The following is a 26,741-nucleotide window of genomic DNA, read 5'->3' as shown; positions in this document are numbered from 1 at the left end:
TCAATAATATTTATTTTATTAACTTGATATTCTTCCCTTTCCAAGTAATTTATAGCAATTAGTTATTGTTTATAGATACGTTTTCTTCTCTGGTTTTTCCCAAAGATAATATTAAAAGCGCCGTCCCCATCTAGAAGCCACTACCAGAGACGTTATTTGGTTTAATGATTTTGGTAAATTAAATTGTTTGAAGTCCTTAGATTGGAACTGTCTTGAAATGTAATAGAATATAACAAATTATAAGATAAAGAAATTACTTACAACTTTTCTTTAAAACAGCTTCACTATAATATTGAGTTTCTTAGAGAAGTCTGACCTCCAGAGGATTTCAGAGGATTTAGCTTAACAGTTAAATGAGATGATACAGGTAAAGTGCTTGGCACAGTATCTAGCACATGGTAAGCACTCTTAGGAGCTCTATATAATTAGATGGACTCAATTAATACTCCAGAGAATTAAGAGCCTTTTGTTTTGCAGGACTCCATCATGTAGTATTAGTTTGCTAGGGCTGCCATAACAAAATACCACAGACTAGGCGACTTAAAGAAGAGGAATTCATTCTCTCACAGTTCTGGAGGCTTGGAAGTCAAAGACTAAGATGTCATCAGAGCTGGTTTCTCCTGAGGCCTCTTTCCTTGGCTTGAAGATGGCCACCTACCCCCTGTGTCCTCACGTGGTCTTTCCTCTGTGCACTAGCATCCCTGGTGTCTCTTTGTGCGTCCAAACGTTCTCTTCTTACAAGGACACCAGCCAGATTGGATTAGGACTCATCCTAAAGACCTCATTTAAACTTCATCACCACTTTAAAGGTCCTATCTCCAAATACAGTCACATTCTGAGGCACTGGGGGTTAAGGCTTCAGCATATGAATTTGGAGAGGAAGTAATTCAGCCCATAACAATGTAATAAGATAATAAGGTAGCCACCTCCCAATCCTGGGCGAGGACGTTGGGAACCAAAGTGCACAGAAAAGTGGGATTTAGGGCAAGCGTAGAGGAGAAGGGCTGATGTGGTAGAGTTCCAGCAACCTCTCTTATGCTTTTTTCGTCTCCTGGACATGCTCACCTTCTCTTCTGCTGCAGCATCTTTGCATTTCTTCTATATCAGCATCAAAGCATCTTCACCCCAAGTCAGGTACTGATTTGCTTAAATAAATACTATATGAAAGTGAACAAAAAGCTTAGCACTCTGAAGAGGTGCTCTGTATCCCCACAGAGGACCTGTTGATACCGAAAGAAGCTCCAGTTAATTGACTGGGGGAGGGAGAGGAGTGAGTAGGGAAGACTCCCTGCCGTCCTTAAACTGCCTGCTCAGGATGCTTTCATCCTGCTTCCTGACTTTTTTTTTTTTTTTTTTTTTTTTGCAAGTGGCTCTGTGCTTCTATGGAGTGAAGGAAAACCAAGTCATGGGGTGGGGAGGGAAGGGATTATTCCAAATAAGGAGGGGGCCGGTGGAGTTGGGGTGGGGAAGTGAAATAGGGAAGGGGAGGGCAGGGAGTACCGTATATTTAAAGGGACCTGAAGAAACTTGAACAACAGATACTTGTCTCAGTGTAAGCAAAGTGTTATTTTACCCTTGTCGTTTCATCCGTGTGATAACTGCAATTTATGAAACTATATTAATGTGCTAATCAGGACAGAGTCCTCTTTCCTTAACAGAATGTCATTGATAAGAAAGAACGTCCTGGCGTGAAATCATTTCACTAGAATATGGAACTAGCTACGGTATGAACTTTAAGGGGAGGGAGGAGATAAATATCTCTTCCCTCTTTCCCTTCCCTCCAAGTTACAGGAAGGAGGGGGTGTGAATCTGAGAGTGTCTGCAGTTTAAGCCCTGGCATAATGTCTAGTACAGTGCTCTACGCTGTGTTCAATAAACAGATGTTGTCAATTGACAACCCCATTGTAGAGTAACATTTGTTTCTTTAGCCAAATTCACTGTATCTGCATAGTTCCATTGTTCTTTGGGGCTCTCTCCTCCTTAAAATGATGGATTGCCAAGTAATAAAAATGCTTTCACCTTTACCTCCACCTATCTCACCAACTTTACCTCTTCTTTTATTGCCAGGCTCCGTGTCACGTGATCCATCCCCCCATCTCTCATTGGCTTCCTGGTCTCAGCAGCTCAGAGCCCTTCTGGTTTTAAAATATCAGCAAACCTTGCATTATAATCATTGAGGTTTGCCGATTAGAGGAGATGTGGATTGTGTTTTAATTGTTCAGAAATAATAGCATCCTAACTGGCATGAGTCAGGAAAGTCTCCCCTGAGCAAAGGTGACCCAGCTGGGAAAAATTAAGAGGCAAATTTAGCAATAAAATCAGGAGGACTAGCAGGGGGGTTATCAGCTTCTTTGCCTAACCCTGAGATTAATCTCCAAAAACAGAGTCCTAAGATTGAAGGGGGTCATTTATTCTTTTAAAATACCTAGAAAATTAATGGTTTTGGCAAATAACATTTTTATCAAAAAAGGAGGAGATGCATGGTTTCTCTTGTCTCTCCATGTACCATCTATTATCATGGTGCTTTCTGTGACCCACGTTTCCCTCTATCTGCAAATCAGAACCTGAAAACACGCAGCACCTGGAGGAAAAGGCACTCAAAGAATAACAAGTAATGTTTGTCTTCTCTGCATAATTGCAAAGTAGTATGAATGTTCCCCATGATAGAACCAGAAAGATATTACACATAAAATTCATTGAAGAACTTTGCAGCTCAGGATCACGTTTAATCAACGAGATGTGACCTGTACGAATTCCATTTCCAAATGGGTGCCCAGGAAGTTTAGGACTTTTAAATTAGAAATCTGAGTCCATGATTTTGTAATTTTCCCCTGCATTTTATAACCGTTACAATTTATGTATCATTTATGTTTAAGGTTAGTTAATATTAACTTTGTTCTTCTGACTTTTTGGCTAAATTATAACTCAGTAGAGTTACTAGCAGACATTGTGAGTCATAGCACAGTTACCATCACTATCGTTTTTGAACCATAAAGTTTTAAATCGAGTCCACTTGGACCTGTCCCCGCACCCCCAAAAATAGTCACAAGTCCCTACAAGGTGGTGTAGTAGAAAGAGCCCTAGAAGAAAACCCAAGAGATCAGGATTCTAGAGCCTGACTGCTCTTTGGATATTGTTACTTCACGAGTATGAGCGCAGGGACACCATGGGTTATAGATGATCTCCTTGTAGAATGCAGCAGTACATGAATAAAACAAAGTAAACAAGTTACGGAAATTTCTTTAGCAATGTGCCGCTTAATTTACTGCAACAAAATAAGGTTTGAACTTTTTCCTTTTTACAAATATTTTACTAAGAAATATGAAATGTGAGGCTTTTATTTCCAGCAATTTATCTGAGGACTTTCCAGCATTACTTACAAAGAAAACTCACAAATATCCATTCTGTATGGCATTAGTTTCAACTTTGCATATCTTGCCTTTTTTTTCAATGGAACGAAATCATATGATGGAATCCTTCATTTTGCAAAGCCCAAATCAATTCTTTATTTATAACAAGCCAACTCAAAAACATACTCAAGGCTTTTATTCCACCGTGAAAGAAGCAGCCAACTGGCTAACATTACACTGTCATTGCAATTTTTTCCAACGAAGTGTTTAAGTGAGCTAAGCTACTATACATGTGACTTTATTTTGAGAGCTTCAGTGAACACATAGTTTTCACCTTGAAGTGAACTACATTTGAAGGGACCAGTCGTTTTGGAGTCCTGGGTTTCAGAGCTGGGACGGCTGAAGGAGGCGTGGCTCCTTCCTCCTCCATCAGCTCGGTGCTCGCCCCTCTGTCAAAGCACACAGCGCGCTGAAGCCCAGCCGTCTTTGTTCTACGATTAGGGGAGCTCCTTGAGGAGAGGAATATCTTATTTCTTTTGTTATCCTGATATCTAACTTGTCTTTTCAAACGTGATCAATAAATTGTAAGTGAATAAATAACTCCTGACCCAATCCCTTCTTGTCACAGATGATAAAAAAGAAACCAATAAAAGAACAATGATATGTGTTAGGTCGCACAGTTGATTTGAATCGGGACGGGACAAAAACTCAGATCTTTTGATTTTCATGCTGTGGAAATCTCAGCCGGCAAGTCGAACGCAGGTACCAAAGTATAGAAAATGGATTGAATGTAGTTTGCGGCTTGTGATGACTGACTTCTGTACCTTTTTATGAAGATGTTGCCCTAAGTCTTATGAAAGTAATGAATTATTATTGTCCTAGTCCATAGAGATGTCTAGCATGAAAGTCCAGTGCTTCAGAGCACAGTAGATTCAAATTCCAGGTCAGACACGAGCTATGTGAACTTGCTAAATTCCGTAGCCTAATCCTCGGATCCTCCTCTGTGATGTGGACAGAATAGTAGCTATCTCTTAGAAGTTATAAGGACCAGACAAAATAATACATGTAGAGCACAGAGCCCAGGGCCTGCCGCATCGTTATCAACATGGCAATAATTTACTTTGTAGGGATTTGTTAAGCCATCACTTGAATGGATGAGAAAAACAGATCCCACCAAAATATATATTTAAAATATGTACATGTATAAATGTATACCTTTAAACATATCATTTAATATGCACATACATTTATATTTTAAATACTTACATATGTACAGTATATATATATATATATATATATATATATACACACACACACATACACAGAGGGGAAAATTCTGGAAAATGTACAAAATATTAAGATGATTGTGTCTGAGTATTGGAATATTTTTTATCTGTGTTTGCATACACTTACTACAATAAGCACGAGTAATAAGTGTGTAAAATAAATTTAATATATTTTTAAACAGAAATATTGGCTTTTATCAATCTGGTTTAAAATCTCATTTACTGGGGATAAATTCTAAAATCACTTTCCAATGTGAGCAACAGCTAAAGCCAAAGTTATTGGAATTTTCCCCAAAAATATTGCTGGGGTTTTTAATTTTTGATTAATTTTTGCAGTTATTTATTTTACTTAACATATACCATGTGCCAGGTCCTGTTCCAAGTGCTTTATAAATATCAACTCAATTAAGAAAGAGCAATAACATCTTACCTGAGGAGAGAAATAGCTAAGTGTAGAGGTAAAAAAAATAGCTGGAATACAAATTTTTTTAAAAGATGGTCTAACTTCTGTCTTTTAAGATCAGAGTAATGAAAAATACAGGAAAAATACAAAATTCCTATAACTTGCTTTACTCATATATACATAATAGCCACCAAAATGATCTAGCTTAAGTATATTCTGCTAAGAAATTAGTAATTATTTTCTAAATAATTTGGACATGGTTTTATAAGACATAATTTTACAAGGAAATCATCAAAAACTACATAAACCATGTAACAGCCCCCTAATGTATATTATTTTCTCTCTAACCAAATCTACCAATTGCTGTTCTCTAAGTGAAATTCAAGTACGAAATTACAAAGATGATAATAAGATGAAGAACTAGTTCTCATTATCTCCCCATCATCCTCTTCTCTGCGCACACAAGGTCCCCAGGAAGCCAGCAGGCAGGACTCAGTAACTGTGGAGGTCACAGAGGGGGCACAGCAGTGGGTAAGACTCGAGCTGGTAGTCAATATGATATACCTCTAGAATCAGTATAATCACCCTGAATAACGCGGGAACATCATGGTAATATATGGTGGGCTATCATTTATCCTTGCTGTTCCTTATGTAGCTCTGATGACCATAACTCAACAACAGATTTGTCACAGAACCATCAAAAGGGACAGGGGGCCCGGGGCCCGGGGCGGGAATCAGCTTGCATACGTCTGTTCTGGGAACATGAGATTTTTTCTAATATAAATCCAAATATATTCATAACCATATTTGTTTCCCGTGTTGAAATGGCTTCTCTTAAATAGCGGTGCTCCAAAGGCACCAAACTTGCCGACTCGGACATCTGAATGCGGAGCAATAGAGAGGAGGCTGAAGCCCCCTAGGAACGGGAAGAATCATCATTCGTCTTCCTTAGCTGGGTGCCGCCGAAAAGCCACAGCGAAAGTCAGCGGCCAAAGCCCAACCTGGAGAGGGTAATTGTTTCCCAACCTGCCCTAATGTTCATTTAGCGCCAGAAGATGTGCCTGTGTTCAAAGCTTTAAGCTATAAGTATTTTGATTAATGAAACGGCAGAGCCAGCCTTAGTCTTCCCAATGCTCACTTTCTCTGTGTGCGTGTGCGTGTGCGTGTGTGTGTGTAGGAGCGAATGGCTGCACTGGTGATTATTTTCACATTGAGAAAGAAGAGAGCAGAGAATTATTAAGCCATCTCTTTCTAGGGGTAAGACAAAGGAGCTTTTGCAACTCCATAGAAGAAAGCAGAAATTCTTAGAAAGTTTTTCTTAAATTTCTTTGAAAATCTGTATACATGCCAGGAAATATGCCATAGTTCAAAGACCCCTGAGTCTGCAGAGGGGTAAGGGCTCTGAAAACAGAATAATAATGGAATAGAAAATAGGAGCTCGTGTTTAGAATTCACCACACCAAACCCCCAACCTTCTAACCCATTACTGACAAGGAAACAAAGATCCAGAAAACGATCCCAAGTCTGACAGTGAGTTTCAGGCACAGCCAGGATTAGAAACCTACTGCATTTCCATGGTAGTCCGTGCTGTTCCAGGACCCAGCCTGCAGACTCTCAGCCCAGCGTTCCTTCTGCTACAAAGGGCTGTGTCATAGTAGGGAATGGGGAGCCACTGAAGGTGTTTGAGCAAAGGAATGACATGATTGTCTCTGTTCGGGGGAAGATTGATCTGGCAGTCCCTTATGTAAACTGGGTTAAAAGATCAGTGTTAGCACAACATAGCGTTAGTGCAGGGCCATGGGGACAGGAGCTAAGGGAGTAGAATGGAAGGGGCAAGAAGCAAGAGGTGTCCCAGACCTGCTTGTCTGCTGCACAAGCGCAGGCCCAGTTGTATCCCCAGTTCCTAATACAGCCCTGGTGCATGAAAGGGACATAGCAGCTACTGTTAAATGAAGAGATGAATTAAAAAGCAGAAGCAGTCAAAAATTACCTCGAGTTTGTGGGCTACATGACTGAGAGAATGTTGCAGAAATTGGAACAGAAATTGGTGGCTGAGAAGCGGGGAGAAAATGGAATGTTGGGGATCATCCAGGGTGGACCTAGAAAGGGCTTTCTAGAACCACTGACACAGAAGTTATTGATGAAGCCCTAGAACTAACGAGAATGTCATCGAATTACAAAAATGGAAGAAGGGCTGGAGACATTCTTGGGGTTAATCTGTGAAGCTGTAGTGTGCGCCTGGGTCTGGTGTTTTAGACTCATGGTTCTCCACAGATGGCTGACCGATAGAACCATTGAGACGGTGTTTCGCAGAAACAAGAAGCAGCGCTTCAGACCCAAACTCAGTGTCAGTGTGAGATTTTCGAACAGGAAGACTCAAGCATATGCTTGCAATAGCAGTGAGAAAATTTCAACTTGAACTTGCAACTTGTCCAGAATTTTACAATGAGGAAAGCTTAATAAAAAAAAAAGAACACAGTTTTCATTTTAGAATGTGTAAATTTTGAGTTTCATGTAGAGGAGGTATTTTAATTTTGAAATACGTACAAAGATGGGGGTGGGGCAGGGATCATAATCTTTGCAGTGATTGAGCCAGATGGCAGACAAGCCCTGACATCCCCCTACCCACCCCACACACCTCCAGAAGTGGCAGTGCGTATATATGCATCCTTTCTGTAGGAGCCCTGGGGGGCAGTCACCTACATACCTGCTGTTGGCCACAGCAACCTCCTCAGTGTAGCTTTTCTGCTCCTTCCATCCACCTGGCCCATCAAATATAGGCCAGACCTTTGAAATGGGCCTTTCATGTTCTGTGGTTACTACTTCTTAAGGTTATATACTCCTAGAACCATAAAAATCAAAATTCATCCACTCTTAGATCTGAGCATGACCTTGGAGGTGAACTAGTTAAATCTCCTTGAGGGAACTGGGAACCAAGTCTGACCTCCCCTCCAAAGATAGAATGGCCAGCTTGTTGGCCAAAGCTGGCCTTCCAGGATCTGAGGCTGAAAGTGGGACTGAGTGTGGATCCTGCTGTAGAGCGTTCAATCAGGAGGACAGCGTAGGGCAAGGAGCTCGAGAACCAGTTCCTCACAGTTGTCAGACACAAGTACAAACAGGTTTCAAGTAGGAAGTGAGACCTGGAGAAGCATGATAAGGTGACTGGACAATCTCTGGGGTGTGTGTGTGTGGGGGAGGGTGCTTACAGACCCTTGAGGGTGAAGTCTCCCCCCCCCCCCGCAGTAACCTGGTTCTGCTGTGAGCTAGGGGCACCCACTTCCCCTGGAGAGAGATTTCTCCAGCACTCTTAGGATACTAGAGTTAACTCCCATCACTAGTGGACATAAGGGTTTTGGAATAAAGGGGAAAAATACAAAAAGATCACAAGTATTAGCTAAACATGATGGAACTATGCGCTTATTATAAAGAATTGTAATATTAATTTGCCGAAAAGGAAAATTGAATCCATCAACTTGTGTTGGATATGTATAAAGGTATCTAGCTAGCTTTCAATTATTTTTTCTATTTGCTTACTGACTTCTCTACCCACCTGCATTTCAAAAAATTATGTATTCATTTGTTCATTGTTTACTCAGCAAATCGGTATTGTTTGCCTAATATGTGTTAGGCCCTGAATATACAATAGTTCAGTTTTCAAAAAATGATTTTAGTCTACTACTAATATGAATCCAGCTCATTTCATCATTTATTCTTTCTTTTCCTAAGAACAACTCTACTTTCATAGGAGAAGAGTCATTTCACTTAAGCTGAAGTATCTCTTTTTGGGAAGAGTATCACTGACATTTCATGTACATTCATCCTCAGAGTAAGCAGGAATTTATAATCTGTCCCTTAGGAATCATCAAAAATAATTTGAAAATCACCCTAGCTTATCTTCGCTTCTGACAGGAGTTTGTTTGTAATATCTTTATTTTCCCTGTTCAGTTTGCCTTGGGTTTCAACATTATTCAGTCCTTACACTCGACGTCTTCCCAGCCTCCGTTCCATACCACCTTCTTTCAACACTTAACCGAACCGTGGATGGTGATGTTACGTTGACTTATTCTCAGTGTGATCTTCAATAGGGTCAGCAGGCAGTATTTTCTGCAAAAGGCATTTTCTCCTAACTGAAAGGAGAAGAAAGCTAACTCTAGTTTCCTGTGGGCCAAGTCCCTTGTGAATTCTGAGAGGGAGAAAAAGGTTAATTGTTAACAGGTCTGTGCATGTGTCGCTTACAACTCACCACTGGATCCCTTCAGTCTCACACCCTTTCAGCAGTAGCGTTTAGTACAATGAGCCCAGACTGAGTTTTTTATTGCTTTCTTCAGTAAGATACAGGGTGAGCTTAAAGAAGGCGATCTTTAAGATTTATCTCTGGGTTCTGGCGTAAGTGTTCAATAATTCCTTTAATCTGTGTTGTCATCTCCCTTGGCCTTTTGCTTTACTTTAGTCTTTTAACATCTCACCTTACTTTAATAGCAATTATCAGAATCCATATACTAATTCAACCTAACAAGAACTCTAGTAGTATGAACCTAGTCTAAGAAAGGCACTGAACCTGGCATGCACATTAGACTTCATAATGATACCATATTTCACAGGCAAATGATCTGTCTTCAATAACTACAATTTAGCTGTAATTTATCTTTAGAAGATCTCTGACAATAAATCAAAAGAGTTAATTGGATTAATTTTCCTTGAGAGAGAATTAGAGTCTTATAACATCCCTTAGTACTAGTTGAAGCAGTGGGCATAAACTTGCAAATGTACCATAGAAATAATTTAAATTTAGTGAACAGGATCAGCAGAAGTAAAAGCCAGGCTTTAAATGGAATTCATGTATTCTAAATTTCTTCTAGAATCTTTAAAACTATATATTCATCTAGCCATCAGTCTGTCTCTTATCTATCTCTATATATCTGCAGATATATTTTGAAATACACTTAGTTCTTAGAATTGTCATTGATTTTCTATTTCAAGAGGCACTACACACAGGCTGTATTTCTAGGATGTTTTGGGTTAGAGCAACAGCATAGCATTTCTTGAAATTTCACAAAATCTCTAGCTATCATAACACTAGATAAACAGCAAAAGAGATGTGAACATTTCAATACTTGTATCTTCACCATCCTGGAAATAAATCAACAGAATAATTTGTCTTCATTTCATAGGTTTATCCTGTGAAATGGGATAGGACCTCCATACATCATGTGGTTCATCCTATATCTGAAATCATAACCATCTTTAGAATCATATACTTGGTATAATTTTCAATTCAAAAGTTTCTTAGAAATCCATTCGTCCATTTTTTCTGAACCATCTTCCAAAGAATATTCACATACTTCAACATACTAATAGGTGTTTGGGGAAAAAGCTTCTGTGTGGAAATAGTTGGAAATGTCCCCTCCGAAGGCTCACAGTGGACATTAGCATATTAAAGGCTCAGCAGACCTGCAGTAAAAAAAATAAAAACAAAAAACTGCAGGTTGGGGAGGGTGGGGACTTTTATATTTTATTCTCTAAATATATTTTTACTTTTTCCTATTTTATACAAAAATACATGGTGTGCTATCTGAGAAAGAAAGGAAGAAATAGATGGCAAAGAAAGTGGAGAAAAAGAAGAGAGATAGGGAGAGATTTGATCAGTCCCAGTGAGGAATGGAACTTTAAGGATTAAGAGACGTGTCTGAAGAGCATTTTTGTAAAGTTTTGTAATGTGCGGTACTGTATATCTCTAATGTGACAAGAGTCAGGGCAAGAGAAGGAAGAATGGGAAAAAGGAGGGAAGAAAGGAAAGAGGGCAGGAGAAAAAGAAGGGAAAGAGGGGCACAGAGAGGAGGAAGGAGAGAGAGATGGAGAAACCTTGTGTTTACAAAACCTATTTGACTGTAGAACTCTTGATTCAAAGAGTATCTACAAAGGCTAGCAGAGTGCTGGTAAATGTTTAACAACCAGCTCTTGGGAAAAGGTGGGGCCCTGATTTGGACATTTACCAACTGCCATGGTGTGAACACTTCCTCCACGGCCAATGTCAAACACAACGTGCACTGCCTCACAAGCTTCTGGCTCCAGCACACCCCTGCCAGTGAGCCTCGAAACAGGGTTTTGGAAGCACTGAGCTGGCAAAACTTCTCCTTCTTCCAGTCTCCCTCCTGGACATAAACATTTTCAAGAGGAGCAAACTAGGCCTAGAGAGGTTATTTGACTGTCGAAATTATACGGCTACTCATCTTTAGTGGTATCTAAACTCTAATTTCTAAATCCGATGATGATTTCATACTATCTAATGTAAAAATCTAGCTATGTGAAAGGAAGTATAGTATCATAGAGCCCAGTGATAAGGAAGACCCTTCCCTTAGAAATACGAATAATATCTTTTAGCCACTCATCTCCTCTGCCTGCAGATGGCATAATTTGGATACTGTGTATCTATTACCCATACCTTTTAAGAGTAATAATAAATGTGGGTTCATTCATTCATAAATACTTTTAAATCCTTAGTCAAAAGCAGCTGTATGACAATTTAAAATGTTCTGAAGTCATTCAAGTCTCATTCAAATTGTGAAATCTCTCAGATCTTGGTCTTGAACTGAGGTCAGAGGAAGGACGCTATTTTAGAAACAAAGGAAAGTTAACTGTAACCTTTCAGTGCTTTTGTTGTTCAGCTTTTCCTCTCAAACCATAATTCATCTTATATTTTTTACTTGCCTCATCATATTTTCAAAAGACAAAGATTTGTTGAGATACAGGCTTTTAAAACATAGAATTGTTTTGATACATGTTTACACACATATATATAAATAAACTTGATTTTGTCTGTGGAAGATGATGCTTCCTTTGGGTTCAAAGATGAAAATATACATTTGCTTGTACTGAGAGTCATTATCCTTTGTGGCAGAGACATCCCTGTGAGCCCTTCTATAAAAGGATTTGTTATGTAAATCCCAGATTCTTCCCTGACTGGCCTCCACTGATCTTAGACAAGTCCCTTAATCTCTTATAACTTTGATTTCCTTATTCATGAAAAGAATGGGATAATAGTAATCTATACTTTATGGGGTAGTTGGTTTCAACTGCACAAATTTTAAGAACTGGTTATTAAGTGTGTGAATTTCACTCTAACTTTTGGCCATTTTACAACATTCTGACTCTTTTCGACAAAAGCTTGGTGAGAAAAAGAAAACTAGAGCTAAAATTTGTTTTCTTTAAATTGTCTGCAGATTGAAATCAGGCTCTGGCTGAACCACATTTTACACCTCAAGGAATGATATGTTTAACATTTTTCTGTGGTCCCTTTTCCATAATGATGCATTTCTGATTTTTCAGAGACTCTAATGAAATTCTGCAAATTTTCAGAGGTTTTTAACTTGAATTTTCCTTTCGCTCCAAGTTTCTCCATAGTTGCAAAGTGATTGGTCCTTTGACAATGCATATGCATCATTCAGGAAGACAATTTCCTGAGAGTTACCTAGCTTTGCTGGAAAATTCTGAACAAAATAGGTAACTGTAGGTACAATGAGCCCTCCTAGGATTGATATTCTGTGATCATAGTCATTGCTCCATTCATGTGTACTCAAGTAAGTTTATTAGGCAGCTTGTGAGTGCATATATTTTAGAAGAGAGAATTTTGGTGAAAATTCTGTAAATGATGTTACATTAAGAAGAAGAAAAACTGTAATTAGTATTTAAATAGGACTTTATGGTTTACCCAGTATTTCCCCATGTTGTCTCATTAAATCCTCACAACAACCTCCCTAAGGCATATCATCCCCATTTTATGGATAAGGAAGTTGAGGTTTCAAGAAGTTGCCTTATTCAGGTCAGTGGAAGCCTGTCAGGGAAGTTTGGGACTCAAATGCTGTGAGGACTAAATGGGGTTAAATACAAAAAGCAGTTAGTACATAGGAAGCACTCAGTAAATTCTAGCTTTAAAAAAATAGATTTGTGTGGCTATATGGTCCCCTTTGTTGACTAAAGGAATTAATCAGACTTAAAACTCTGCTCATGCAGCAGAGGTAACAAATTAAACATATATGAAAATTCCACAGTCTCTACCATCTCTGACACCAAAAACACTATTGTCAAACAGTGTTAGAGTATTGGAAAGTATATGTATAAATATGTATAAAATTCATGATACTTGAATTTAAACATTAATCCCTAAGACTCCAGTCCAAAAATTCTATGACTCTATAATAATTTGGTACTAGATATTTGATGTAATGAGTTTACCAAAGACAATTACTCAGATTAGTTATCTTGGTTTTTTTCCTTTTAATCTCAACATAAACCTAGTCTAAAATTAAAATTTCTACGTTAACTCCAGGCACACACAGAATGTCCACATAAGGCCCATCTCTTGGGGCTTAACCGTTCACTCCTGTCTGCAGAAATCTACAGGCCACCCCAGGCCACCAACTTAATTATAACCAGGATGCGCACCAGAGGTGAAAAACCTCCTAGAGCAGTTTTTCAATCATCATCTCTCCAACTGACCTGGACTAGTGACACGAAAACCAGCAATTAAAAGCCTCAAGTTCAGAAATACATTCAGTTTCCCAAGTCCCCAAATGGCAAAGGTTAAGTGAATTATGTGGAGATAATTCGCCAACATCCCAAGGGAGGGTCCTGCTGACTTCAGATTGCTGGCTGTTTCAGTCTCATTTTTCCTTCCCAACTGATATGCTTCTTGCAGTAGTGCTGCCAATGTAAATATCAGAAAAATGAGAAAAGTTGCAGACAGGGAAAATAAAAACCCTACAATATGTTTTCTAGGAGGGGCCATGTGATTAACACACTGTGTTTCAGTTAACACTGAAGGCTTTTTCCTCTAGCTGTTTTCAAGAATAATAGTGAGTAAATTTACACTCGCCTCCATTAAAAATATTTAAGATCTTTATGGTGTTGCTTTGCTACTTAAATTGGAGAGCGTCGCCAGGCATCTTACTGTGTGAGACCATAACGGGAGCCGCAACTCTCCTTCAGGCTGAATTAGAAGCACCCATTACACCTCGAGTTGTGTGGTAACACCTCCACAGTGTTTCCAATTAACTTTGTAAGTTTTTAATCAGTGACAGATGCATCTTTGTAAATTCAATTTACCTTTTATTGCAGCGCTATAAACCGTCTTGCTGCATTCCGGTACTTTGTGAACATTTTACTTGCTACTGACATAAGACAGCTGTTGGACCTACAACAAAGGCTAAGCTTTATGAGTTACCTGAATTAGGATGTAGGTAAAGTAATTAAACCCCAAAGAGAAAGAAGGAGGAAACAGATAGCCCTCCACAATCCACACACACCAATACGAAGGCAGGAACTCCTGAAACAACTGTGAAGCTGAAACATTCAAGATTAAATTCCCAGAAACTCCCTTCTTTGATTGTGAGTTGAAACTCACGTTATGTTGAAAGAGGTAGATAAGTGAAAAGGTCAGGCACATTTTATTAATAAATCCATACTGATATTTGTTTTTCTTTTTAATCAGATTCAAATGCATCCTGTTAAAGGGCCACGGGTGATTAGGTCATAAATCTGAACAACCTTGAAGATGATGAAGGAAATGCTTCTCTGTAAAGCGATCATCATGCTGCCTGTTTCATCATTTACACATTTTTACAGGTGCAGGGAAAATGTTTAATTTCAAATTGCTTGCAAGACTCAGAATAAAATATTACTTTATAGGATCTTCAGATAATAAAGTAAATGAGCTAATAGCACACCTGAAAATAAAGGTTTTTTTGTTTGTTTCTATCTTTGTTCCTAAAATAATAAAACGGCAAAAAATTAGGGGAAGGATTAGTGTGTTTGACCTCAGCTATACTGACTTAAGGATTCTAGCTTAGGTTTTCTTTTGTGTGAATATTACTAATGACACATTCACTCACTGCCCCTTGATGAAATTATGTCATAGTGAGTAATACGGTCATGAGACATATCTTTTGTTTCATATTTAATCAAAAGTCTGCATTTTTATAAAGGCAGGAAATTTATAGATGACATTTACCATTTTTTTCCTTAAATACTGAAGAATTCTTTTGTCTTATTTTTAGATTCATCACTCAACCATGAGACATTTACATCTGTGGCTTTCTATTATCCCATTGAAAATATTGTAAATGTTGTAATTTGTCAGGAGTTTTTGGACCCTGGCATTATTCTAATTTATTTATTCATTCATTCATTCATCAATTCACTTATTCATCAAGTATGTAATCTCTGCCTAGGATAAGCAGTGACTGAAGATGTGGCCCCTCTCCTGAAGATCAAGGATTATAAATGAGCCTTTTGGCTTCCGCTTCTGGCCCATGTGAGATACAGGCTGGTGAGATGAGCTCGAGTCGGGCTGCGGAGAGCAGCCTTCTGGCTTTAAACCAACAGGAAGAACTAGAGGATTTGCCAAGAGAGTACCCCTTGAGCACCAGTGAAGATGAGGGGGACAGTGATGGAGAAAGAAAGCATCAAAAGCTTCTGGAAGCAATCAGTTCACTTGATGGAAAGAATAGGCGGAAATTGGCTGAGGGATCTGAGGCTAGTCCGAAGGTGTCAGAGTTCAGTGTCAGTTCTGAAGGATCAGGAGAAAAGCTGGTCCTTTCGGATCTGCTTGAGCCTGTTAAAACTTCATCCTCATTGGCTGCTGTGAAAAAGCAGCTGAATAGAGTCAAATCGAAGAAGACTGTGGAGTTACCCCTTCACAGAGAAGAGATTGAGCGGATCCACAGAGAAGCGGCATTCGATAAAACCTCACAAGTCCTCTCTAAATGGGATCCCGTCGTGCAGAAGAACCGGCAAGCAGAGCAGCTGGTTTTTCCCCTGAGCAAGCAGCAGTCCATCTTTCCTCCCATCGAACATGTGGTCGGTGGCTGGAAGGCAAGAACTCCCCTGGAGCAGGAGATTTTTAATCTCCTCCATAAGAACAAGCAGCCAGTGACAGACCCTTTACTGACTCCCATGGAAAAGGCCTCTCTCAAAGCCATGAGCCTGGAAGAGGTGAAGATGCGCCGAGCAGAGCTTCAAAGGGCCCGGGCCCTGCAGTCCTACTATGAGGCCAGGGCTCGAAGAGAGAAGAAAATCAAAAGCAAAAAGTATCACAAACTTCTGAAGAAAGGAAAGGCCAAGCAAGCCCTAAAAGAGTCCGAGAAGCTGCGGAAGGTCAATCCTGCTGCAGCACTGGAAGAACTGGAAAAACTCGAAAAGGCCAGAATGATGGAGCGAATGAGCCTTAAGCACCAGAACAGTGGGAAATGGGCAAAGTCAAAGGCGGTTATGGCCAAATATGACCTGGAGGCTTGCCAGGCTATGCAGGAACAATTGGCCAGGAACAAAGAGCTGATGCAGAAGATCCAGGTGGCCTCCGAGAGTGCGGAAGAGGAGGGAGGTGCGGAGGAAGAGGGTTCCTTCCTCCAAAGGGTTCTTCCAAAGAACCCTTTGTCCCTGACGTGGTGAATGAGGTGCAGGTGAAGGCAGACAGACCGAACCCCTGGATGTTCAGGAATCACTCAGGTGACACAAAAGAGGCTGAGGTCCAGGGGGACCCTGAAGAACTTGCAGAGCCTGCAGCCCGGAGGCTCCTGAAAGTGAGGAAGAAGGACCAGTGGTGGCGGAAGAAATTCTGTTGAAAGAATTTGAGGAAAGGCGATCACTTTGACAAAAGTCTGGGCTCAACCAGATCGCCAAGCCGGTGGGCAGTCAAGAAGCAAAAGATCTTAGCAGCCAGGAGGTGCTGTCTGAATTGAGGGCACTGACTCAGAAACTCAACAGGGAGAGCCATCAGTCCAGGAAGCAAGAACTGAGTTCAACGAGGACAGTTCTGGCGGTCCAGAGAGAGGAACCTGCCGGGGAGGAAGAGGAGCCTCTGTTGCTGCAGAGGCCGGAGAGAGCACGAGCTCTGGAGGAACTGGAGGAACTGGGCAAAGAAGGATGTTTTCAAAACAAGGAGCTTCCCAGAGCTGCGGTAGAAGGGCAGCAGTTGGAGAGGAACCCAAGTAATCATCTTGGTGTCCCCAAGGAGAAGAAAAGGAAGGAGCAAATGATTGATCTCCAGAACCTCCTGACCACAAAATCTCCTTCCATGAAGTCCTTGGCAGTTCCCACGACAGTAGAGGAGTTGGAAGATGAAGAGAGAGATCAAAGGCAGATGATAAAGGAAGCTTTTGCTGGGAATGATGTCATCAGAGACTTCTTGAAAGAGAAGAGGGAAGCTGTGGAGGCGAGTAAGCCGAAGGATGTGGACCTGACTCTGCCTGGCTGGGGCGAGTGGGGTGGTGTGGGCCTGAAGCCCAGTGCCAAGAAGAGACGCCGGTTTCTCATTAAAGCCCCTGAGGGTCCTCCAAGGAAAGACAAGAATTTGCCAAATGTGATTCTCAATGAGAAGCGCAACATCCATGCAGTGGCTCATCAGGTGCGGATGCTTCCATATCCATTCACACACCATCAGCAATTTGAAAGGACCATTCAGACCCCTATAGGATCTACATGGAACCCCCAGAGGTCCTTCCAAAAGCTGACTATGCCCAAGGTTGCCACCAAGCTGGGCCATATCATTAAGCCTATAAAAGCAGAGGATGTGGGCTTCCGGTCTTCCTCAAGGTCGGACCTCTCTGTCGTACAGAGAAATCCAAAATGACTCTCCATACGTCACAAAAAACAGCTGAAGAAAAACTCTGTAGATTGAGTTGCTGGAGTAGTGACACCTTGGTGCCCGTAACTGGGAGCCCTGACTGCGCCTCCATCGGCCCGGTTTTACTCCGAGCTGCAGGATCAGTTCCAAAACTGGCTTAGCACACCGCGGGTGTAGTTAAGCCACATTTTAGAAATAAAGGCGTTTTTTTAATCTAAAAAAAAAAAAAAAGGATTATAAATGAAAGAAAATTTTCAGACCTATATATATTTATGTGTTGTTTATTTCAGATGTTGATTTAGACTTTATATGTTTTTTAAATGTTTTTAAAAATCAGCCACAACCTAAAACTTTTCATTGAATCCATACATTATTACCATTTCTAAACTGTAGGCTTGTCTTTCTTTGACCTTTTCTGAAGGGCATACTCTTTGAATACTGTGTTTATTCTTCTGTATGTATCGTAGACACTTTTGATAGCATATGACTTCTTTCTAATACATCTACAAACTAGGCAGAACACAGTTTTGATTTCATTACCCTATTTTTCCCCATTCTTTATTACAGGTATTAAAGAAAGAATAAAATTCTTGACAGGTTACTGTATAGCTACTTTAGAATGTAGGAACTAGACATGAAAAGGGCCCTTTCAACTTGCTATCAACTGATCATTAGTTTCTCACCATTTCTTCTGGGTGCTCAGAAAAATATGGCCAGGTGTAGGAGAGGAGTTTTAGCAGACAGTATTGAGTTTATGTTCTATATCCCACAATATGATTTTCACCCAGTTGCAGGAGCACTCCAGTGATAGTCCCGGGACATGGAGGACAAGAAGATTTATGCCCTAGCACAGCACAGTCCTTAGATAGGGAGGCCGTCAAGGGGGTTACTAAGCGTGGTTCCCCACCCTCAGTTCTCAGCCCAACCCTAACAAAACCAACCCAGGGATGTTCCCAAAGAGGTGGAGAGACAGGTGGCCTCCCAGAACGCAGGCTTTCATGATCATCTCCCAGGATGTCATCTGACACCCCAACGCGACACCAGAACATGCCTTAAAGTTGGGACAAATCAAAGACGAGATTCAGAGGCTTTGCAGAGGTGCCCTGGTGCAGTGAGCAAACTGTAAAAAGCTGCCGCTTACTGATAGCTTGAAATACACAAGCAGGCATGGCGCTGTCACAACAGCCCTACGTGGTTGATAAGGAAGCAGAGGTGCAGTGATTTACCTGGAGGGAACAAAACTCTGGAGCTGGAATTCATACCCGTGTTGGCTATGAATTCCACAGTTATGGACAGTATTGTAGACAGTATAACAACCCATACTCTTAACCACTATACTAACCTGCCCATCAGATGCCAAAATGTCACACTATCTCTGAAGCCTAAATCCTTATTCTTTAAAATAAAATTTTAAATCTATGATATCTCTTGAGCAACAAAGTTTACACCCCAGAAACCCATCCTTATGTGAAAACTAAATAATTGTTGCTATAGTTCAATGCCATTTCTTTTTACTTTATGCTGCCAAGCTATGTTCGATAGACACTATTACCGCTGTAGTAAGTATGCATTAGAATTAAAGACGCTCTGTAAAACAGCAACGAGTCTGCCCTGTTTCATTGCAAAACATGCCTCTATTTTAGAAAAGTAGATTAATTTTCCCCCCACTGGATTGTTTCCGTTTAAACCATCTTACAACCAAAGCTACCTTACCGTAATTTATGTTTAGCTTTTTAAATAAAAGCCTTCTAATAATGTCTCTTGCATATGAAGGACTTTATAGTATTGTATGTGCTATACAAATTGTTTCCACCAAGACAAACTAAAAGCAGGTTTGTACATATTCTGTATTATTTAATGATGTAAAACTCTAGCTCTTGAAGTAATTAATTAGGGATCATTAGGAATTATCATTTTGGATCATGGTCAGGGAACATTTTAAAAATCAATGAACATTGAAGGCTTCACTCTCTCCACACCCCAAAAAACAAAAATGATTAAGAACAAATTCCTCGGGTATTGTCAGCACCCTCGGAACACTCACGTCTGGTATCTTCTGCAACAGCTCAATCAATAGGGAAGAGTAATGTAATAATTGCTGCAACATTTTCTGTAATTCCTCATTGTGATAGCAACAGCGTTTCAGTGATATTCAGAGAGACTATTTATGGTGCTTAAGGTAAGAAGGTTCTGCCATGTGCAGAATAACAAGTAGATCAGCGTGGATATTTAACCCTTAATGTGAAAAACTCAGTGAACGTAAAGAAGCAGTTGAGCACTTATCGTAAACTTAAGTTATCAAATCCTCTCTATGCCAGACAATAGTCACAGGACATTGAGCCACAGGGCATTTGAACAGGCAGAATAGTATTTGATGACCATTAATTAATAGAGGACCAGTTGAATAAAATATGGTATATCCACACAACAGAAGATTATGCAATTGTTAAATAAATTGTTAAAAGATGAGGAAGCTTGCTGTGTACTGATATGAAAACTTCTCCAAGATATTTTATTGAGTGGACAAAGCAAACTGCAGGATATTTTGTATATACTAGTCTACTTTTTACATATAATCGGAAGAAAATTAAGCACATACATTTGTATTTACTTCTATATCAATAAGGAAACTCTGAAAGCTATATCTAAAACTAATAATGTTTTTACCTGGGTGTATTTGTGGTAAGGTGGGGGTACTGGGGTGGATGGAAGACATTAATGAATGCAAGCTATTTATATAATTATCTTTATATAAATATCATTATATATTTTATATATATAATTTATATACATATAATGAACATGTGAATGTATTACTTATTCAATAAATTTAAAGTTGCTTAAGTGATGTATGTACCGTCAACAGGAAACTAGTTAAGTAAATATGGCAGATTCATAGAGTGGAATATTATGTGGCCATAAAACAGAATAAGGAAAGTCTTTATGTGTTGATAGAGAAAGATCTCTCAGATGTGTTACTGTGTTTAAAAGGATATTCACGTGCAGAATAATGTCCTTCACATGCTACCATTTTTTTGGAAGGAGGAGGAATATAAACTTGTACTTGCTTGTGGATGATTAATTAGCTCTAAAGGGACATACACAGAATGAATATCTGTGGTTGGTTCTGTTGAGGGAAACAACTTTGTGGTGTAGCTTGAAGGTAGAAGGGAGACTTTTCACTGAATAGCCTGTTATGCTTTTTTTAAAAAAACCATTTGACTGTTATTATCTTTTTATAAATATAAAATTCAAGCATTTAATTTTTAAAACAGTATTTAATTATAATTACTGCTTTTTCCTAAAGAAAGAAAAGAATGAATCAATAAATTGATCTCAAAAGTACAGAAAAGAAGAAAACCAAGCTCTAATTTATCAAACTAATTTATCAAATTATTAATCCAACTACTATCAAACTACTAATATTTCTCCTAATTTTCTTCTATACAAGTTTGACTGTAGTGTACTACTTTGATTCAAACTTAGCTTAATAAACTTAACTGGATTCATATTTTCTAGACATGTATATACATGTCATATTTGTCTCTCATCCACCCCACCTCCCACTCCAGGAAGGGAAGACTAAATGGACTGAGATTGCATAAGTTAAATTTTACCTGGTTCATTATCACTTTCAAATAATTTATGCATTTTAAGCAGCTGCTTTTCTTCTCCTATGTGTCAATCATGCAAATTAGCAAGACCTCAAAGAAACTAGCCCATAATAAATCAATTGTTAAGCTAAGTCTTTCACAGTGTTATCTTTCCCTGTGCAGATGTTAACAGCTGTAAAGCACCCACACTTCCACATTGGAAAGTAGTGGAATGATCATGAGTTTATAGCTAAACACATGTAAGGTTTAATCTTGCCCTGCCATTTATAATCTACATGTCCTTGGACAAATCATTTAATGCCTTTATGCCTCGGTTTTCCTTACCTGTAGAATTGGAATGCAAATGCCTATTCACAGGGCTGTCATTTATATAAGGTAGGAGACTAAAGTGTTTAGTAGAACTTTTGTTACTGGGATGACCGATTGTCCCAGTTTCCCTGGGACTTTTTCCATCAGCCCTGAAAGTCCCACGTCCTGGGAAACTCCTTAGTCCCAGGCAGATCAGGACAGCTAGTCACCCTATTTGCTACGAAAGGAATATTCAGTGTGAATTAAAATTTTGGGTGCCCAAACTAGGGAGGGCAGTAGTGTCCACAGTAGATTATTTTTATTCCTTCTTGAGAGGCTTCAGTGAGGACACAAAAAGTCAGTTCTGAAAGTTTTAGGCAATTAAAGTACAAGATTGGAAAAAAAAGAAAAAGAAATTAAGATTTCACTACTTGTGAAGGCAATATGTGGTTGTATGATAATAGAAATACTGTAGGACATTTGATGAGCGCTTATATATGTGTATGTGTATATGTATATATGTGTGTGTGAATGCATATGCCAGACACTGTTCTAAGCACTTCACATCCTTTATATCATTTAATGCTTACAATCCTATAAGGAAGGTACTGTTACTCTCATTTTACAGATGAAGACACTGAGGCACAGAGATGTTGAGAAATTTGCCCATAGTCACCAAAGAGGAGATGATCAAGGTGCAATTCAAAAACAGTAGAATGGTTCTGGAGCCCATTCTCTGTTAAACGTGCCTCTGAAGGACCCTCAGTATTGAGAACTTCATCGTTCATTTCTATTGTAAATGCTATAAACAGAAGTTCATCAGAGAACATTGAGGTAGGAACTCCACAAGGAGTTCTCAGCTGAGCAGGAGAGAGATGCAGCTGCTGCCTCTGGGAACCTTAGGAAACTCTGAAGAAGAAGGTGGAGCAGCCTCAGCTATTCATCATGGACACACTGACACTTTTGAGTATTGGAGGGTGACAAGGGGGAGTCAGACTCCTAGTTATTCCCTTTTTCCCCTGCTTCCCTCAACTTCTAGGAGACCTTGGCGGTTAGCTGAAGCAGTTCACAGAAAAATCCACCCACGTCTTTGACCACGGCAACACTATGAAGATTAAAGGGAGAAGTGTGTCCATTACAAAATGAAGACCCACCTTCCCAAAACCTACTTCTTTGTTACCTCCTGCCACTAAGCATGGACTCTGCTGAATCTCCTGTCCCCAGTATGGAATGGACTGGGAAGAGCACTGGCCTGGAGAGATTTTTAAACAACCTGTCCAAAAGCACTACCTCTTAGCCATTCTGTGCCTCAGTTTCCTTGTCTGTAAAATGGCTCTTATAACATTATTCCTGTCTACATCACTCACATTATTGTGAGGATCATGAAATCTTGGTCTGTACAGCAAATATTTGTGGAATGCCTAATACGTACAAGGTTATAAATGAGAGAAGACAACAATAACAACAAAAAGAAAGTACAAGATAGGCAGGGAAAGGTGAGTAGTGATTTGACTTGGGAGCCAGGTGGCCTGCATTTTAGTTCTGGTTTTGTTGGAGACCAACTATGTGTCTGGCCTCAATGCCACTGGGCCTTGGGTTCATCATCTATAAGTGAGAAATTTAGATCAGCTCTTTCTTAGCTCTAAAATTCTATTTTAGGGATAGTCAGAAATCCCCAACTGCTGTGAAAAATCTCTGCACACCACTAAGAGGAGATGAAAAAGCTCAGCACCCTTGTCTTTTCAGTCCCTCCAACGCTATGAGCATGTATCGAGCACTATCTACTGTGTGGAAAACTTTCTGCTGAGTAGGAACAAGGTGAATGAGACCCAGCCCGTGCCCTCCATTCACATAGGACTGAGTGAGAATTATTTTTGCCTGCCAGAATCTGAGAAATCTCTGGCAGGAAGTGGGTTACCAGCTGGGGCTGAAGGTTGGGTAAATCTTTAATGGGCAGTAGATGACCAGGCACTGAGGGCAGAGGCAGCAGCCTGAACAGGGCAGGGGAGTGCTAGTTGTCTAGAATCCTACTGCAGACTGCGAAGAGAGGTCACAGGGCTTGGTGAGAGCAGATAATAAATATTACAGAGAGCTCTTTTACTAGGGTCACAGCTACCCAGACTGCTAAGTGGGAACGAAATACCACCCAGACTGCTAAGTGGGAAAGAAAATGGAGGCCGTGGGTAATAAGGGGGAGCAGAGAGAGGAGAACCTGAAGTGGAAGCCTAAATGCAAGGCCCAGGAAAGGCTTCTTTAGAAAGGGCGGGGGCGGGATTTGAACAGGTTTGTGAATATATGACTAATTAGCAACCGAAAGAGAGCAACATAGAAAAGTTCACTTTGGGAAGGAGCAAGGAATTTTATTCTTTCCAGACTTCAGCTACGGGAAGAAAAGAAAACTTCAAGAAAATGAAAATAGTTGATAAAGGGTGGGGAGAGGTGGAATTGGAGGAAGGTCGTCAAAATTCCAGTCATAAGACAAATAAGTGCTAGGGATGTAATGTACAACATGATGACTACAGTTAACACTGTTGTAATCATATATAGAAAAGTTGTTAAGAGAGTAGATCCTGACAATTCTCACCACAAGGAAAAAAACATTTGTTTTTCTAAATCTGTATGAGACGATGGATGTCGACTAAACTTATTGTAATAATCATTTCACGATATATAAGTCAAATCATTATGCTGTACACCTTAACCTTATACAGTGCTATATGTCAATTACATCTCAATAAAAGTAAAAAATAAGTGCATTTAATAATAATACTACCAAAAAAAAGAAAATAGTTGGTGGAATTTGTGTTACATGGTCTCAATCAACAGAGTAAAGTAACAGTCAACAACACTGCACCAGCCCTTAGTTGACTCCATTTTCACCTCAGTTTGGTGAACTGTTCTTCATGTTTCTATAACAAGGACAGTGGTACTTAATTAGTGGGATAATTAATGTTTTGGTTAACTGAAGGCTTACTGAAGATTTCAAACAGAAATTCTACCTTTGTTCCAACTTCTGTTTTTAAATTTTGTAGAAGTCTATTATTCTACTCTCCTTTCTTGGAAATTAAAATGTAAAAATGGGCTTAAAGTTAGGATTTATTGGGTTTTTTAATAAAATATTCTCAATTTTAAAATCGATGATTATAGAAAATATGGAAAATAAGAAAAGTGTGAGGAGGAAAAATTTTCACATAGCCCACAGCCCAAACATTACTAATATTTTGGGGCTAGTATTTCCCTCTAGTTTTTTTTTTTCTAGGCATTTTTAACTGTTATGGTCTGATGCAAATAATATATATTGGGTTTTTTTTCCATTTAATCATAGAAAACAGGAATTTTCTCATTATTACAAACTCTGTCAAGAGTTTGCCTACACTCTTCATTTTAATATCTGAATTCTATGATGAAACTATGCCATTAATTATTTAGTCACTCCTCTATTTGGACATTTGGGTTGTTTTTAATTTTTCACCATGACATATAATGCAGCAGTATGCAAATTAGAAAGGAGTTTTCTAATTTATTTAGGATAATTTTCTTAACTTTGATTCACATACCATACAATTCATCCATTCAGAAGTGTTTTGAATTAAGTTTTAATTCTGTGATTAAGGATCTGGCTGTTACTAATGGTCAGTTGTTTCACTGGGAACAATGATGTCCCAAAGTAAAAGCCCAGGACAGTGTTGTCCAATGGAAATATAATGCAAGTTATATAGGTAATTTTAAATCTTCTAGTAACCACATTTTTAAAAGTAACAAGAAACAGGTGAAATTCATTTTAATAATACAATTTTATTGAACTTATATCTAAAATATTTTCAGCCTTTTTTTTTTCGGCTGCAAAAAGCTTTACTGTTCCCATTTGGCCCAAGGCTTGGGAGAGGGCTCCAGGGTGCTTACAAAGCTGCCTAGTGGCTGCAGAGACGGGGCTTCAGGCAGAAGCTCTGACGCAAGAGGGGCTCCTCAGACGCCGCTGTGGGACAGGCTGGGACCTGGGACCCTTTACTGGAGTGCTTGCACCTGGACAAATGTCTCCTCCAGCAACAGAATACAAAGAAACTATAAGGGACTAAAAATAACTGCCTGCTTGCACAGTTGGGGCAAATTATGAACAAAGAGATACAAAAAGGCCAAAACCCAACTGACACTTCAGAGGTGTGGAGAGCAAAAGCAGGATACTGGGCATGATCCCTGCTCACAGCACCGCCAAAGGGATGGGCAGACCACCTAAGCCGCCCCTCCAGCCCCACCCACCGATCTACCCCTACCCTCACCCCATTTAAGGGACCAGTGCAACGCACCCTAGCTATTCCCAGGAACGAGCGAGGGCACCTGTTACTTGCTTTTGCTCCCTCATGCTGCAGCATGAGTCCCAATAAAGCCTTGCCTAAATTCCCCCTCTGGCCTCTTATCAATTTCTATTGATTAAAGAGTCCAAGAACCCAGGTTGGTAACAGCTGGGCTCCAGAAGGCCCTAGCCATGCTTGAGGGTGAGTGTTTGTAAGAGAACTCACCCAGCCCAGCCTGGGGACCAACCAGCTTGCAGAGGTGAGTCACGTGGTCCTCATCTTCTATGTGAGTTTCAGCTGCTCAGCCAGGTCGCGGCTCTCCGGAAAGTCACAGAGCGGGGCGTCTGGCGGGCAGCTTCCACAGAGTCCTGGGTTTTACCCCACTTATCTTGGGGTGGCTTCTGCACGTCCAGGAAGGGGGCCAGCCCGCTGGCTTTGCATTTTCAAGAGACGGCTGGGCATCCTCGCGCTTCTCCTCGGCCAATTCATGGAAAAAGTGGCCCACGCTCTCCAGAGCCACGTCGTCTCGGTGGAAATAGGAGCCCAGAGAGAGGTAGGTGTTGAAGGCCTGCAGATGCAGGTTGCCCGGGCCGTGGACGGTGACCTCCACCTCGGTGGAATAATTGTGACGAATCTGGGAGCTCATGGTTGATTGGTAATAAGGCGCTAAGCTCAAAAAATGGTGTTGGCTGGTCCTTGTGGCCGAGGATAGCTCAGTGGTTGGTTCTGAAGGCTGCGACTGGAAAAAGGTTGGAGCTTGGTCGGAGGCTGGAGCAAAGGGCGTCCCTGGGCCTGTTCTGTCCAAATACTGTTGAAACAAGAGACAGATCCGCGGACCGCCAAGCTCACTGCCCCAGACTTTAATCAATATAAAAAATTATTACTGAGA

At 40.1% G+C, this 26,741-nt stretch overlaps 2 protein-coding genes across 2 annotated transcripts; one reads left to right on the top strand and one right to left on the bottom strand.

Moving 5' to 3' along the window:
* The first annotated feature begins 15,327 nt into the window (after window positions 1–15,327).
* LOC101278059 (U3 small nucleolar RNA-associated protein 14 homolog A-like) lies at window positions 15,328–17,852 on the top strand. Its single transcript, XM_033423617.2, is given in 3 exon segments — window positions 15,328–16,457; window positions 16,460–16,598; window positions 16,601–17,852. Coding segments are annotated over 3 exon segments (2,340 nt in total). The 5' UTR covers window positions 15,328–15,368; the 3' UTR covers window positions 17,713–17,852.
* Window positions 17,853–26,180: 8,328 nt separating this feature from the next.
* Window positions 26,181–26,498, bottom strand: LOC101280471 (ferritin light chain-like). The gene has a single exon (XM_049712183.1). It carries the CDS (start codon window positions 26,496–26,498, stop codon window positions 26,181–26,183), a length of 318 nt encoding a protein of 105 aa, XP_049568140.1.
* Window positions 26,499–26,741: the final 243 nt, after the last annotated feature.

This window comes from Orcinus orca, chromosome 7 (genome assembly GCF_937001465.1).
Source record: "Orcinus orca chromosome 7, mOrcOrc1.1, whole genome shotgun sequence".
Classification (NCBI taxonomy): domain Eukaryota; kingdom Metazoa; phylum Chordata; class Mammalia; order Artiodactyla; family Delphinidae; genus Orcinus; species Orcinus orca.
This window is presented reverse-complemented; position numbering and strand designations above follow the sequence as displayed.

Bases quoted from the DNA above. Each gene is read 5' to 3' on its own strand.
- LOC101280471 (XM_049712183.1), bottom strand. From the start codon at position 26,498: ATGAGCTCCCAGATTCGTCACAATTATTCCACCGAGGTGGAGGTCACC.